Here is a 17,117-nt window from a genome sequence, read left to right on the forward strand (position 1 = left end):
GGGTTCCAACCCAGGCTGCTGCGGTAAGGACCCAGCCGTATGTGGTACCACTCTACCAGGTGAGCCACCGGGACGCCTCCACCTTGTCCTCATTTACCAGCGGATCCTGAACCCCCCAAAAGGGCAACCATGCAGATGCGTAGCGGCCTACAGTCGATTCCCTCTCCCTTCCCCCTGAGGTGGTGCGTCGCCCCTCCGCCCCAAGGAACACCCCGCCCAGGGTTCCTACACATTCTCCGTGTTCACATTCCAGTCTTTTTCCATGCGTTCATGTCTTATCTTTATTTAAGAGATTAGTCGGTGCTCAACATGTTGTGTGCCGGCGGCTGAGCAACATGGCCGCACACTCGGCCCCGAGGTGAAGAAGATTCTTCACTACAGCAAAAAATCACAACATATGAATAAACTGTGGTTTACAACGTGCTGTCCCGTGTCGCGGCCCAACAACAGTTTTGTACTTGTACAAAAGCTTTCCAACTACGTGCACAATTCCCGAGCGAGTCGTTGTTCCAGACGTTTCCCAGTGCCGGGGCCCTCCAGCACAGAGCTGGCGGTCTGTAGAAGCCAGGGCCACAAAATGGCCGAACACCAGCGGTCCAATAAACCGCTGTCCTTCAAGTCCCACAGAGGTGTTTTTGTGCCTCTGAACGCTCCTCACGTCCGCCACCTCGACTCTGAACACGCGACACCGGAAACCTGCTCAGAGAATAACGTGGCGTCGAACGCGGGAATAAAATCCCTCACTGGAACGTTTTCAGGAATAGGTATCGAACATTTCAAATCAAACACATAACTAGGAGTTTGTCTTTTAGCATTACAGACGACGACAACAGGCGCACTCTTGTAATGCCTGTACACACTTTCACACGTCAAAGTCTTACCATCAAAACCTGGTCAACATCAGTGGTGATTTAAGACGAAGAGATTTGTGCAAATAATTAAAAGACATATTTTCATGTATATGCTGCCTTCACCTCCACCTCCAACAGAATCCTATTCGACAGAGAAAGGGTTTAAAACTGCAACAGTTTCAACGGTCTATAAAACACAGGTTTCTACTAACGACTCTGATGGATTTTTTAACCAGTCCTGATCTTGGCCTCCTCCCGTACAGATTAATGAGCTGTAGAGTCCAGAAACTGCATTGCAATGTTGGCAAGGCGAAGTCAAAGCGTTCCTTAAAACTAACTTTCTGAGTGTCTTTGCTTGGATGGATGGAGTCCCTTCAGAGGCTACAACACTGTACCATTCACTTACTGTAAGTCCTGCTGAGAAGTACTGTACAGATGCATAGAAAGGGGAAACCCGTTCATTTAACCGCTGATTTAAGTTCCTTCCTCACCACAGTGAAGTGTCTGTACTCTTCAGTTTGAGTAAAAAACACCTCAGCTGATGTTAAAATTCATTGCAAGGCCACAGAGGGCAGTGTGGGTTTTTTTTTGGATGGGATGAAATGGATCGCCATATGGCAGTAAGATGCCCGGCGCTGCCCGGCAGAACCACAGAATGCTGTGGATGGTCTGTGGATGGACTCGGGGCCATCTCGCCGTTGTCAGAGCCTCTGTCCGTCATACTGTTGGTAGCGGTTCAGCTTGTCCGGGTCATTGGACGCCATCTGGGTGAAGTCTTGGAAAATATCCTGGTAGGTTTCATCTCCTGCCAGGACAGAAAAGAAAACTTGAGATGAATACCTCGGCATCCCTCCGAAGGGCAAGATAAGGCTGTACCTTATCCCCCGTCATCATTTTCATTTCTAATCATGTGTGGTACAGCGGTGTTCTGGTAGCACTGAAACCTTACACGGTGCTGAGAACAGCCAATGTGTCTGGGAAGAGTTAATTAGGATTCCCACTCTTTAAGGAATGATGTTCCGGGACTTTTCAAGGACATTTCCGTGACTTTTGTTAAGACCTACATAACATGACATACGAGGTTCGTCATGCTATTCAGTGGTAACTATCAGTGGAAGTCTCGATGTATGTTTGGCTGGTATGTTCAGTCTCAGTGTGACTAAAAATACCGCCCAAACGTCACACACTGACGCCACGTTCAGCATATAAAAGCTTATGACCTCACGTCACATTTGTCATGAGGTCAAGAGTGTTTCCAGGACATTTCATCACCTTTATCCGTGTGTTTCCCATGAACGGAAAACAGGTCTATACATGTCCAGGTTTTCCAGGACACGTGAGAACCCTGGAATTGTATTGACATGTTGACATATTAAGTTAAGGATCACTGCTGACAAATGTTCCCTAGAGAGGTCAGAGGTCAGTGTAAAGGAGTCAGTCGTTCTTACAGAGCTGGTTCAGTGTTTTGTTCAAGGGCACTTCAGCAGGGCAGATGTTTGCCCAACTTGAACCTGGACTTTCTGATTTGGGGGCAGTTTGCCTACAAACTACGCCACCATGTGGCAGAGAGGTACCGAAAAAGAACTTTATTCCTCATCTCTCATATACCAACAACCCTGATAAGGAACTGTGGTGAAACAACTGGCGTTAACTGATGTGTGTAGTCCTGCCAGGGGTTTAAAACAGGAGACTGGTGTGTGTAGTCCTGCCAGGGGTTTAAAACAGGAGACTGGTGTGTGTAGTCCTGCCAGGGGTTTAAAACAGGAGACTGGAGTGTGTAGTCCTACCAGGGGTTTAAAACAGGAGACTGGTGTGTGTAGTCCTACCAGGGGTTTAAAACAGGAGACTGGAGTGTGTAGTCCTGCCAGGGGTTTAAAACAGGAGACTGGTGTGTGTAGTCCTACCAGGGGTTTAAAACAGGAGACTGGTGTGTGTAGTCCTGCCAGGGGTTTAAAACAGGAGACTGGTGTGTGTAGTCCTACTAGGGGTTTAAAACAGGAGATTGGTGTGTGTAGTCCTACCAGGGGTTTAAAACAGGAGACTGGTGTGTGTAGTCCTACCACGGGTTTAAAACAGGAGACTGGTGTGTGTGTGTGTAGTCCTGCCAGGGGTTTAAAACAGGAGAGTGGAGTGTGTAGTCCTGCCAGGGGTTTAAAACAGGAGACTGGTGTGTGTGTGTGTAGTCCTGCCAGGGGTTTAAAACAGGAGACTGGTGTGTGTAGTCCTACCAGGGGTTTAAAACAGGAGAGTGGAGTGTGTGTAGTCCTACCACAGGTTTAAAACAGGAGAGTGGTGTGTGTAGTCCTACCAGGGGTTTAAAACAGGAGACTGGTGTGTGTAGTCCTACCACGGGTTTAAAACAGGAGACTGGTGTGTGTGTGTGTAGTCCTACCACGGGTTTAAAACAGGAGACTGGTGTGTGTGTGTGTAGTCCTGCCAGGGGTTTAAAACAGGAGACTGGTGTGTGTGTGTGTAGTCCTGCCAGGGGTTTAAACAGGAGAGTGGTGTGTGTAGTCCTGCCAGGGGTTTAAAACAGGAGACTGGTGTTTGTAGTCCTGCCAGGGGTTTAAAACAGGAGACTGGTGTGTGTAGTCCTGCCAGGGGTTTAAAACAGGAGACTGGTGTGTGTGTGTGTAGTCCTGCCAGGGGTTTAAAACAGGAGAGTGGAGTGTGTGTAGTCCTACCACAGGTTTAAAACAGGAGACTGGTGTGTGTAGTCCTGCCAGGGGTTTAAAACAGGAGAGTGGAGTGTGTGTAGTCCTACCAGGGGTTTAAAACAGGAGACTGGTGTGTGTAGTCCTACCACGGGTTTAAAACAGGAGACTGGTGTGTGTAGTCCTACCAGGGGTTTAAAACAGGAGAGTGGAGTGTGTGTAGTCCTACCAGGGGTTTAAAGCAGGAGAGTGGAGTGTGTGTAGTCCTACCAGGGGTTTAAAACAGGAGACTGGTGTGTGTGTGTGTAGTCCTGCCAGGGGTTTAAAACAGGAGAGTGGAGTGTGTAGTCCTGCCAGGGGTTTAAAACAGGAGACTGGTGTGTGTGTGTGTAGTCCTGCCAGGGGTTTAAAACAGGAGACTGGTGTGTGTAGTCCTACCAGGGGTTTAAAACAGGAGAGTGGAGTGTGTGTAGTCCTACCACAGGTTTAAAACAGGAGAGTGGTGTGTGTAGTCCTACCAGGGGTTTAAAACAGGAGACTGGTGTGTGTAGTCCTACCACGGGTTTAAAACAGGAGACTGGTGTGTGTGTGTGTAGTCCTACCACGGGTTTAAAACAGGAGACTGGTGTGTGTGTGTGTAGTCCTGCCAGGGGTTTAAAACAGGAGACTGGTGTGTGTGTGTGTAGTCCTGCCAGGGGTTTAAACAGGAGAGTGGTGTGTGTAGTCCTGCCAGGGGTTTAAAACAGGAGACTGGTGTTTGTAGTCCTGCCAGGGGTTTAAAACAGGAGACTGGTGTGTGTAGTCCTGCCAGGGGTTTAAAACAGGAGACTGGTGTGTGTGTGTGTAGTCCTGCCAGGGGTTTAAAACAGGAGAGTGGAGTGTGTGTAGTCCTACCACAGGTTTAAAACAGGAGACTGGTGTGTGTAGTCCTGCCAGGGGTTTAAAACAGGAGAGTGGAGTGTGTGTAGTCCTACCAGGGGTTTAAAACAGGAGACTGGTGTGTGTAGTCCTACCACGGGTTTAAAACAGGAGACTGGTGTGTGTAGTCCTACCAGGGGTTTAAAACAGGAGAGTGGAGTGTGTGTAGTCCTACCAGGGGTTTAAAGCAGGAGAGTGGAGTGTGTGTAGTCCTACCAGGGGTTTAAAACAGGAGACTGGTGTGTGTAGTCCTACCACGGGTTTAAAACAGGAGACTGGTGTGTGTGTGTGGAGTCCTGCCAGGGGTTTAAAACAGGAGAGTGGAGTGTGTAGTCCTACCAGGGGTTTAAAGCAGGAGAGTGGAGTGTGTGTAGTCCTACCACAGGTTTAAAACAGGAGACTGGTGTGTGTAGTCCTACCAGGGGTTTAAAGCAGGAGAGTGGAGTGTGTGTAGTCCTACCAGGGGTTTAAAACAGGAACGCAGCGGCGGTTAGCGGCTCAGCGAGAGACAGAATGGAATGGAAAAGAGAAAGTCAACCATACAGTACCTGTCAGAGCGCCGCTGAGGCTCGGTACAAACCGAGTGGAGCAGAAGGAGAAGAAGAAGCATGAGAAAGACCAGAGGGAGCACTGAGGCAAACGTTTGAGAGGATTTCATTAGAATGTGGTGACAGAAGAGGAAAGAAAAGACAAGCCCACAACAGATTAGTTTTTGTTAAACAACTGTATTGTGTTTAAAGTGCAGGGTTTTATGTACAAAAATACAGTTGTGTCGGCCTCAAACCCCCATCCCAAAAAAGAAAAGAAGAAAAGGCACAAACCCTGGGAAAGGAAGAGAGAAAATGACAGTAGAGAACTGAGAGGAAGTGACATCACGGAGAGAGAGAGAGAGAGAGAGCGCGAGATGCGAGTGATCAGGAAGAGGTGGTGGTCTTAACAGAGCTGCGCCACTACGGAAAAAGTAGTTTTAACACAAGGATTAAACCCATGATCATGAAGCTCAATGTTTGTAATTATTTTGTTCGGATTCTACAACTCATCTCAGGACCACCTTTCTGCACCATCTCACAGTCTCTTGGGGGTCCAGAACCGCTGCTCTGCACTTTAACAAGACATCTCATTAAAGGGGGGGGGGGGTCCATTTCCATTATGTGTTTTGGAGATTTTCCCAAGCCCTTCTCTTTCCCATGTGACCTGATGTGGGTTTCCGCACTTTTGTCACTCTCCATGCTGACACTGTCAGAGAACTGTGTGTATGTGTGTGTGTGTGGGTGGGGGTGTTGGGAGGGGCATTAGCGCTAACCTGCGTCACTGCTTTGTTGCTAACGGCTGAATGGGTGTTTCCATTTGAACAACCCGGAAAAGAACACAGACGGCGTCGCCCTTTAAAGGTTGTTCAGTCATTTAGTCAATCAGCTCCTCTGATTGGTCGAAACACTTGAGTGGAGCGGTAGTTGACAGGAGCTGACTAGAAAACCTGCGAGAACCATGGTAGAATCCAGTTTGCTGTGGAAAGGGGAGACTCCCTATGTGTACGCCATTTAACCTGGAAGACACTACCTGAACCATTTCAGACCTTATCAGATTTTTTTACCCCCCCCCCCAATTGTACTTGGCCAATTACCCCACTCTTCCGAGCCGTCCCGGTCTCTGCTCCGCCCCCACTGCTGATCCGGGGAGGGCTGCAGACTACCACATGCCTCCTCCCATACATGTGGAGTCACCAGCCACTTCTTTTCACCTGACAGTGAGGAGTTTCACCAGGGGGACGTAGCGCAGGTCCACGCGCAGACATGGCCAGTTGTATCGGTAGGGACGCCCGACCAAGCCGGAGGTAACGGGGATTCGAACCGGCGATCCCCGTGTTGGTAGGCAACGGAATAGACCGCCAGACCACCCGGACCTTATCAGTTTTAACCTTGACCTGCACCCCGGCCCTAACTTTCACCAAAACCGTTGACGCTAACCCTTATTTTACACTAATGTTAGCCACCAGGTGAAATGGCCTACAAATATGGAGTCCTGTGGAAAGGGGGCTAAACCGCCCCCCCCCCCCGGCTAAAGGCAAACAAGCTAAAGGTCTTTAAGGATGAACTCTTCTTTTTTTATCTTGACCACATCAGAAGGTTTCTGCCTTTAAAAAAGATGAATTTATCCTTCAATGTCTCCCGCTAACACAACATAAACCTGCCTCCCCACCTACCGCCTCACCCGTCTCCCCCACAGACTGGCACAGGTGTCTGGTGTTCACCATTATAGCGCTCAAAAGAAAAGGCCTCTGTTGTTTCAGGGGAAAATTAATGAAACTCTCTCTCGTCTGCACAACAAACCACCCTCCTAGCAGGTCCTCAGCATCAGACCGTGTCTCCTGAGGGAAACAGTCGACGGCTTTTCCTTTAAAACGTGTCGTCACTGCGTTCCTGCACACTACCACAGACCACGCTTCAGTCCAGTGGGCCCTCTTGTGGTGAACAGATAAAAACTGTCATCACCCTGTACAAAGACTAAAAGCTGAAATCTCCTCAGCGGTTGTCTTTCTCACAGTCATCAGAAATGTCCCTCCCTCCGTCTCCTTCTATACAAGCCACTCATGCAGAGTCCTGCAGCCCCACAAACAGGTCCAGGACCAGCTGAAATGAGTGTGAACCCAAAGTGCACATGCGCACACAGAAATAACGCAAGGTGCAATGTGATTTTTTTTACTTGAACGCTGCCCTCTAGTGTTCAGCGAGATGAATAACTACAAGTCCAAATGGATACGTAACTCGTACAGGCCTGTGACTCCTGTGTTTTTACATGCAGAACTTGGGCTGGCTTGGAGTCCTTTACGCTGACTGACTAACTACAATCAAGCACAAGTATTTGCTGGTCATGTTACACTGCAGTAACGCAGTCACGACACGCTGCACCTTTAAGGGTGCAGCGCGTTCAGTCGTTCGCCCCCTATTAAGCAAATTCGAGTGAGCATCACGCTCACATGCAGTCACACTCTGCACGGACATCCTTTTTAAGATGAGGATCAATATTAAATATTAAATATTAGTAGTCTCTGTACAAGCACATGTTCATGTTCCATGTGGATATGTTCAAGTTCTATTGCACATCCTCGTCAGCTCACCCCCCAAAACACTTGAAACAAGCCTTCCTGCTCCATTTACGGACCCTTCATTTTACGGATTCCCTGTGGCCACGGGGGACCAGCGAACACACTGAACAGACTGACCCGGACACGACACAGTCTGAACAGGCAGACGACGCCACACATTCCACCAAAACTGACCTGACTCGGATGCAGAAACAGACACCTGGTAACAGGCATCCTTGCATCCTGGTGCAGACCGCGTGTCGACACACAGAGGCGTACATTACTAACGCCAGAGACACACACTCTGAAATACTCGCTACCCCCCAGAAACGCAGCTATGTACAGAATTTACAACTCTTGGAAGGTTCCTCGGGTTATTAAAAAAACAGTCTTAAAATAGATCTAGGACATTTTCCTGACCGGGTACACCAACCTGAAGAGTTTTGGGTCGACGCCTCACCGAGGAAACAAACGGGTAAAACTCAACATGGGAACCACACAAGCACTACACAAATTACTAACTGCATAACCGTTAGAATGGAATGGCTATTTCCTCACGTCACAAAGTCCATCCATCCATCCATCCATCCATCCATTATCCAAGCCACTTATCCCAGTGACTGCTGGGATAGGCGCCAGCATCCCATGACCCATATTGGGATAAGCGGCTTGGATGTCACAAAGTCAAAATGACAAAAACCAGTGAATCGTTGACCCCCCCCCCAGCTGTCTGATCTGAACTGTGATTCAGAAGTTAGCATTACTGCCATTACTGCCAATTGTTCACCCCCCCCACCCCACCCCAGCTGTCTGATCTGAACTGGTATTCAGAAGTTAGCATTACTGCCATTACTGCCAATTGTTCACCCCCCCCACCCCACCCCAGCTGTCTGATCTGAACTGGTATTCAGAAATTAGCATTACTGCCAGGTAAAGAAGACATTGTGACTGATGGTTGGTAGTTGAAAGATGGCAGACCGTGTCAGCTTAACAGTAACTTATTCTGATCATCACTGTTTCTTTTACCCCCCCCCTTTTCTCTCCAATTGTACTTGGCCAATCCCCCCACTCTTCTGAGCCGTCCCGGTCGCTGCTCCACCCCCTCTGCTGATCCGGGGAGGGCTGCAGACTACCACATGCCTCCTCCCATACATGTGGAGTCACCAGCCGCTTCTTTTCCCCTGACGGTGAGGAGTTTCACCAGGGGGACGTAGCGCGTGGGAGGATCACGCTATTCCCCCCAGTTCCCCCTCCCCCCTGAACAGATGCCCTGACCGACCAGAGGAGGCGCTAGTGCAGCGACCAGGACACATACCCACATCCGGCTTCCCACCCACAGACACGGCCAATTGTGTCTGTAGGGACGCCCGACCAAGCTGGAGGTAACACGGGGATTCGAACCGCCGATCCCCGTGTTGGTAGACAATGGAATAGACCGCTACGCTACCCAGACGCTCAATATCACTTTCTAAATAATTTTCATCACTTAATGGCCTCTACGTGGGTTATCCCCACATAATAAAGCCTCAGATCTTCCAGCGGGCTGTCAGTCACACAGGTTCCCACTCTCCAGTCGACAGCAGCTGCTGTGGTGTTGTGTGACGGTTAATCTTGTCACACCTTTTGAATGGAGGCAGTTTTGGAACAAAAGTCTTGGGTTGTTGGTGGGTTCGACTGTTTTAACCCGGTGGTTTAGCACCTGACTGGAACGCCCAGCGCCTGGCATGACCGGGTTTTGGGTAAAAAGAGCTTCTGCTGTAGGACGAAGGGGCAAACCTGGCAGAGTTAGGGTCAATTTACTTACAGAGACGGTCAAATTTGTTCAACAGTCTGAAATCTGAAGATCTCTCACCAAACTAAGTGTCCTTCTTTGGAGACCTCATTGAGAGTAAAGGTTGTGACAGCTCTAAGCCAACGTGGGATTCTGCACTTTGGATCTAAGTCAACTGACCCTAACCCCGAAACCGTGGCTCTGTTTTCTACCAGGAAACTGCTTTTACTGGGGGAAGCCCTCGGCTGCTACGTCTGGTCGAGCTGCAGGCTGATAAACTCCTGCATGCACTTCCTGTACTGCATCTCGGTGGGGTTGTTGGTGGGATATTGACCTGACTGGCTGTACGGCCCCTCGGCCTCCCGCATCTCTTCGTTCATCTTGGCCAGTCGCAACCTGCGGGAGGGTGAGAAACAGGAAGTTAGAAGTTGTGTTTTTTTTGGGGGGGGGGGTTCCCCCCCCTTTTTTCTCCCCAATTGTACTTGGCCAATCACCCCGCTTTCTGAGCCGTCCCGGTCTCTGCCGCACCCCCTCTGCTGATGCGGGGAGGGCTGCAGACTACCACATGTCTCCTCCCATACATGTGGAGTCACCAGCCGCTTCTTTTCACCTGACAGTGAGGAGTTTCACCAGGGGGACATAGCGCGTGGGAGGATCACACTATTCTCCCCAGCCCCCGGACAGGCGCCCCGACCGACCAGAGGAGGCGCTAGTGCAGCGACCAGGACACATACCCACATCTGGCCAGACACGGCCAATTGTGTCTGTAGGGATGCCCGACCAAGCTGGAGGTAACACAGGGATTCAAACTGGTGATCCTCGTGTTGGTAGGCAACAGAATAGACCGCCACGCCACCCGGACGCCCGTGTTGTTTTCTTGTTAACATATTTTATGTTACAATGTTTAAAAAAATGTTTTCTTGTTAATTTAAAAACCCCCTACCTTCTGAGAACTGAGTTTCTTGGACACTAAAAAGGTTTCTGTGTCCGCTTGCCCAGAGCGTCCCGATGACAAGACGAATTTTTAAAATCAAACAGTCGTCTCATTGGACTGTGTTGAGGTCCAGTTTCTCAATCCTGACATTACATATCATGATATATCATATGTAATGATATATCATGATATGTCATGATATATCATTACATATGATATATCATGATATATCATGATATATCATGATATATCATATGTAATGATATATAATGATATATCAAGATATGTCATGACATGTATAAGTATCAGTGGTGGTTTAACTGATGCCCAGCAACGTTTTCATGAGGTCTGGGTTAAAAGTGAACCTGTCCTTTCAGAATAAAACAAACTCACAGTGTGACGATGTCCGCGTTGGCTGCCTCCACCGCCATGGAGAGAGGCGTTTTCTCCTCGATGTCTGCTGCGTTCTGATTGGCTCCTCTCTTCAGGAACAAACACACTTGTCTGAAACAAGGATGAGTTGGTACATTCCTCCATCAGGTTTGAACTTAATAAAATTCAGATTGTTTATGTTTTTAATTTTCCCCCTTTTTTCATCAGTTGTACTTGGTCAATCAGCCCACTCTCCCGAGCCGTCCCGGTCTCTGCTCCACCCCCTCTGCTGATCCGGGAGGGCTGCAGACTACCACATGCCTCCTCCCATACATGTGGAGTCACCAGCCGCTTCTTTTCACCTGACAGTGAGGAGTTTCACCAGGGGGACGTAGCGCGTGGGAGGATCACGCTATTCCCCCCAGTTCCCTCTTCCCCCCGAACAGGCACCCCGGCTGACCAGAGGAGGCGCTAGTGCAGCGACCAGGACCCATACCCACATCTGACTTCCCACCCACAGACACGGCCAATTGTGTCTGTAGGGACGTCTGACCAAGCCGGAGGTAACACAGGGATTCGAACAGGCGATCCCTGTGTTGGTAGGCAATGGAATAGACCACTATGCCACCTGGACTCCCCAGATTAATGTTTAATGTTAATTAGCAATATGGAGCTTAAAAGACACTCCTTCCTGTGTACCTTGTTTTTGGTTTATGAGTAGGACACAATGAGCCAGCTGTGAATCTGACAGAATCAGACTTGTTGTGGTTCACAGAGACTTGAGACTCGATGCAGATTTGTACTGTAAGACTGGTGAGCATCTCTGATAGAGGACCTCAGACCACGGAGGTCACGTGGTGTGGGGTCTGTGTAGCTGTGCTCTTGAATATGAATATAACACCATGTCTAACAGCATGACTTCATAGCTCGTGGTGCGAGGTTGTGTGGTGTGGGTGGATGTGGTCATGGCGGTGAGGTAAGGCAGTTGCTGACCCTGTGTGTCCCAGGATGGTGGCGTGGTGGAGGGGGCCGCGGCCCTGAGCGTCCTGCTGGTTGACGTTTGCTGCGTTCTGCAGCAGGAACTCACAGGTCACCAGAGAGCCCTGGAAGAGAGAAGTGACAGAGTCCAACTCACTACAACATGGACGCCGTGAGCGACTGCGTGCAGGAAACAAATGAAAACAAATTCAGTACAGACTTGGACCTACACGCTGCAGAAGTGCCACCTCGTATCTCTGAACAGCTGTTTGTATACAAAGCCATCTTGGAGTGAAGCTCTACGGTTATGTCCTTGGTCCACAAAGCTCAGGACCTATTTCATGGATTTCCAACCTACTCCATATGATGATGATGATGATGACACGATGTTGTCAGAGTCTCGCCCCGCGCTCCATTTACACTTTGAGTATAACTATGATCATTTGCATAAAAATCCAGGTGTAGATGCACCTGAGAGCAAGTCTAACTGGGTAAACCACCTCACCAGGCTGCCTGGATGGGAAAGTGGAAAGGGAAGCGTTTCTCCAAGTCGCACACATCATCTGCTGTAGTCCACTTTCACAAAGAGGGATTTTCATTCCTCTTTGTGGGGAAGCGCAGCAAGTTGTAGACCAGACAGCACAGGTGTTAACTGCTATCCGGTTATGTTTGAGGTAGCAGACACAAATAATACGAGGCATTGACTCCACCAATAAGTGAATCTGGCATTGCTTCAGGCACTAAATCACTTCCTTCCTTTTGGCATTTGAAAAGTAAAAGCAAGTGAATGTCATTGGATGTTTGTGTTGTACTTTAGTACAACTCTGCATTATCAGTTCTACAGTTGTCTCCAGCCGCCATGTAAGACTACATGAAAGACTACATGTAAAACTACATGAATTACTACATGTAAGACTACATGTAAAACTACATGTAAAACTACATGAATTACTACATGTAAGACTACATGTAAAACTACATGTAAAAATACATGAATTACTACATGTAAGACTACATGTAAGACTACATGAATTACTACATGTAAGACTACATGTAAAAATACATGAATTACTACATGTAAGACTACATGTAAGACTACATGAATTACTACATGTAAGACTACATGTAAAAATACATGAATTACTACATGTAAGACTACATGTAAAAATACATGAATTATTACATGTAATTACTACATGTAAAAATACATGAATTACTACATGTAATTACTACATGTAAGACTACATGTAAAAATACATGAATTACTACATGTAATTACTACATGTAAGACTACATGAATTACTACATGTAATTACTACATGTAAGACTACATGTAAAAATACATGAATTACTACATGTAAAACTACATGAATTGCTACATGTAAGACTACATGTAAAACTACATGTAAAACTACATGAATTACTACATGTAAGACTACATGTAAAAATACATGAATTACTACATGTAAGACTACATGTAAAACTACATGTAAAAATACATGAATTACTACATGTAAGACTACATGTAAAAATACATGAATTACTACATGTAAGACTACATGTAAGACTACATGAATTACTACATGTAAGACTACATGTAAAAATACATGAATTACTACATGTAAGACTACATGTAAAAATACATGAATTACTACATGTAATTACTACATGTAAAAATACATGAATTACTACATGTAATTACTACATGTAAGACTACATGTAAAAATACATGAATTACTACATGTAATTACTACATGTAAGACTACATGAATTACTACATGTAAGACTACATGTAAAAATACATGAATTACTACATGTAAGACTACATGTAAAACTACATGAATTGCTACATGTAATTACTACATGTAAAACTACATGTAAAACTACATGAATTACTACATGTAAGACTACATGTAAAACTACATGAATTGCTACATGTAATTACTACATGTAAAACTACATGTAAAACTACATGAATTACTACATGTAATTACTACATGTAAGACTACATGTAAAAATACATGAATTACTACATGTAATTACTACATGTAAGACTACATGAATTACTACATGTAATTACTACATGTAAAACTACATGGCAGAGTGAAAGAGCGTCAGAGAGACACCAGAGGAAAGGGGGACACAAGGCTGTCTAACGTTTTCGGACTCTGAGGACGTCTTGTTGTCCCGGCTGGGTTTCATCTCTGGCCTTCTTAACGGGTGTTTTCCAGGACTGGGCTGCTGAGCCTTTTCACCACCATCGGTTTCCGTCTCTCTGTGACGGACTTCGTGAACATCGTTCCCCAAGTTTACATCTCAACACCTCCCTCCACCGTCACTGCCGATGAACTTTTGACTGCAGTTGTAGAGACGGCAGCGTGGAGCAGGAGCGGACGCTTCGTGACCCGTTAAATCAACAGACACAGTGGTAAAACGGTCTGTCTGCATGTAAATCTCAAGGACTGAAACTTTAGAGACCATGTGAACTGGCGTTCAGGTCGCACCTCGCTTCCTAATGTGACGTAGTTTGGGTGGGACTAAATGTAGGGAGGGATGTAATTTGATTGGACGGTGCAAAACGTGATGCTGCTATTGGTTGGAATGTTGCTCACCCACCCTCTTGGAAGTGGTGACGCGATCACAAAAGCTTGTCTGTTTTTGAGGAAGTGAAGGTGATCAGGTTCTGACGTACGCTGTTGAGGAGGTGCACAGTACGACTGGGCAAATCAGCTACCAAGCTAAAAACCTCCGTTTTCATCTGAGGTTGTCATTGAATAAGTGTCATGTGGAAAGCTGTCTCCCGGAGGCTGATCGGCAGCGCTCCTGAACCGTGTCACAGATGTACGGGTCTAACAAGCCAGCAGCCCTCTGCAGGGTGAGTGGGAAGCAGCAGAAGCAGCAGCACTCACCCCCTGCACCGCCATGATGAGCGGCGTCCTCTTGTCATCCTCGGTGTTGACCCAGTTGACTTCGGCGCCATGGGCCAGAGCCTCAGCCATGTTGGGCAGGCTGCGGGCGCAGGAAGCCCAATACAGCTGCAGGCCGGCGCTGTACTCCCGCGGCTCGTAGAACACCACCTCCTTACAGGGTGATGGGGGGGGCAGGCTGGAGGGCATGGGCATCACTGGAGCATCCGCAGCTTCTGAAGCTTCTGAAAGAGGAGATGAAGAAGAAGAGGCGTCAAAGGGGTTTTTGCACACCTTCACTTGTCACAATCTGGGAATATTGTGGGATGGAGAGGGAGGCTGGGATTTGATGAGACTGGGGAGTTCAGGGCAAGAGAAGGGATTGGATTTGGATTTCCAAAGTGAAAAGTATGACAACACTGATCTTATATTCTGCATTATTCCACAACAAAGTACATTGTGGAGGGGCGTCTGGGTGGCATGGCGGTCTATTCTGTTGCCTACCAACACCGGGATCGGATCGCTGGTTCGAATCCCCGTGTTACCTCCGGCTTGGTCGGGCGTCCCTACAGACACAATTGGCTGTGTCTGTGGGTGGGAAGCCGGATGTGGGTATGTGTCCTGGTCGCTACACTAGCGCCTCCTCTGGTCAGTCGGGGCGCCTGTTCAGGGGGGAGGGGGAACTGGGGGGAATAGCGTGATCTTCCCACGTCCCCCTGGTGAAACTCCTCACTGTCAGGTGAAAAGAAGCGGCTGGTGACTCCACATGTATGGGAGGAGGCATGTGGTAGTCTGCAGCCCTCCTGGATCACCAGAGGGGGTGGAGCAGAGACCGGGACGGCTCGGAAGAGTGGGGTGATTGGCCAAGTACAATGGGGGGGGGGTGTGTGCAAAAAATCCAACAACAAAAGATTGGGGAGAATAAGGGGGGAAATAAAAATCCAAAAAGCAATGAAGGCATCTGGCTGTGTACCCACAATGCATTGGATCAGTCATTATTTCTGTACTTTGGTTCGGACGTCAGTGAAACGGTCCTGTGATTTATTCCTGCTAGTTAGTCCACACGACAGACTCTTAACATTCAAAACGTGTGTGTGTGTGTGTGTGTGGGTGTGTGTGTGTGTGTGTGTGTGATGGAGACCTGGCTCTGTCAGGCTGTTGGAGGAAGGGGTGTTGACCAGCATCTCTCTGCTCCCGTCAGCGCTGTTCTGAATCCCGCTGTCTGCACTCCGGACTGCAAACACAGGGCGACAGTCATTATACGCACACACACACACACACACACACACACACACACACACACACACACACACACACACACACACTAACACAAACACACACACACACACACACAGGGATGTGGTACAGCGAGAGTCCTAAATATCAGGAACTCCTTTCTTTCTTGTGTATTTTTAGACAGTATTCCATGTTCAGGAGATTCAGAGCTCAGGAGCTCTTTTCTTCTTCTCTTTCATTACTGCTACCCCCACATCACTGCACCACCCTTCATCACTGCACCACCCTTCATTACTGCTGCTACCCCCACATCACTGCACCACCCTTCATTACTGCTACCCCCACATCACTGCACCACCCTTCATTACTGCTACCCCCACATCACTGCACCACCCTTCATTACTGCTACCCCCACATCACTGCACCACCCTTCATTACTGCTGCTACCCCCACATCGCTGCTACCCCCACATCACTGCACCACCCTTCATTACTGCTGCTACCCCCACATCACTGCACCACCCTTCATTACTGCTACCCCCACATCACTGCACCACCCTTCATTACTGCTACCCCCACATCACTGCACCACCCTTCATTACTGCTACCCCCACATCACTGCACCACCCTTCATTACTGCTGCTACCCCCACATCGCTGCTACCCCCACATCACTGCACCACCCTTCATTACTGCTGCTACCCCCACATCACTGCACCACCCTTCATTACTGCTACCCCCACATCACTGCACCACCCTTCATTACTGCTACCCCCACATCACTGCACCACCCTTCATTACTGCTACCCCCACATCACTGCACCACCCTTCATTACTGCTACCCCCACATCACTGCACCACCCTTCATTACTGCTACCCCCACATCACTGCACCACCCTTCATTACTGCTGCTACCCCCACATCACTGCACCACCCTTCATTACTGCTACCCCCACATCACTGCACCACCTTTCAGTAGAGTTCTTTCTCTTCTGCACTTTGTCAACCCCGTTTCTACCATGCTACACAGATATAACAATAGCATAATAATTACTATTAATAGTAGCAGTACATTTATTTCATTTATTTTCTCTACTCATTTTTTCTTTTCGATTCCCAAAGCCCCCCCCCCTTTTCCCCCTCAATTATATCCAGCCAATTACCCCACTCTCTGAGCTGTCCCGGTCTCTGCTCCGCCCCCTCTGCTGATCCGGGGAGGGCTGCAGACTACCACATGCCTCCTCCCATACATGTGGAGTCACCAGCTGCTTCTTTTCACCTGACAGTGAGGAGTTTCACCAGGGGGGTGTAGCACGTGGGAGGATCACGCTATTCCCCCCAGTTCCCCCTCCCTCCCGAACAGGCGCCCCTACTGACCAGAGGAGGCGCTAGTGCAGCGACCAGGACACACACC

General features: G+C 48.2%; 1 protein-coding gene across 1 annotated transcript in view; it reads right to left on the reverse strand.

The window, feature by feature from the left end:
- Positions 1–249: 249 nt before the first annotated feature.
- LOC130110190 (arf-GAP with coiled-coil, ANK repeat and PH domain-containing protein 2-like) overlaps positions 250–17,117 on the reverse strand; it is a 121,982-nt gene continuing 105,114 nt past the window's right edge. Inside the window, 6 exon segments of the mRNA XM_056277202.1 lie at positions 250–1,656; positions 9,614–9,675; positions 10,607–10,717; positions 11,579–11,688; positions 14,473–14,714; positions 15,611–15,703. Of these exon segments, the coding sequence (XP_056133177.1) occupies positions 1,553–1,656; positions 9,614–9,675; positions 10,607–10,717; positions 11,579–11,688; positions 14,473–14,714; positions 15,611–15,703 (722 nt within the window). The 3' untranslated portion in view covers positions 250–1,552.

This window comes from Lampris incognitus, chromosome 3, assembly GCF_029633865.1.
Source record: "Lampris incognitus isolate fLamInc1 chromosome 3, fLamInc1.hap2, whole genome shotgun sequence".
In the NCBI taxonomy this organism is placed as follows: domain Eukaryota; kingdom Metazoa; phylum Chordata; class Actinopteri; order Lampriformes; family Lampridae; genus Lampris; species Lampris incognitus.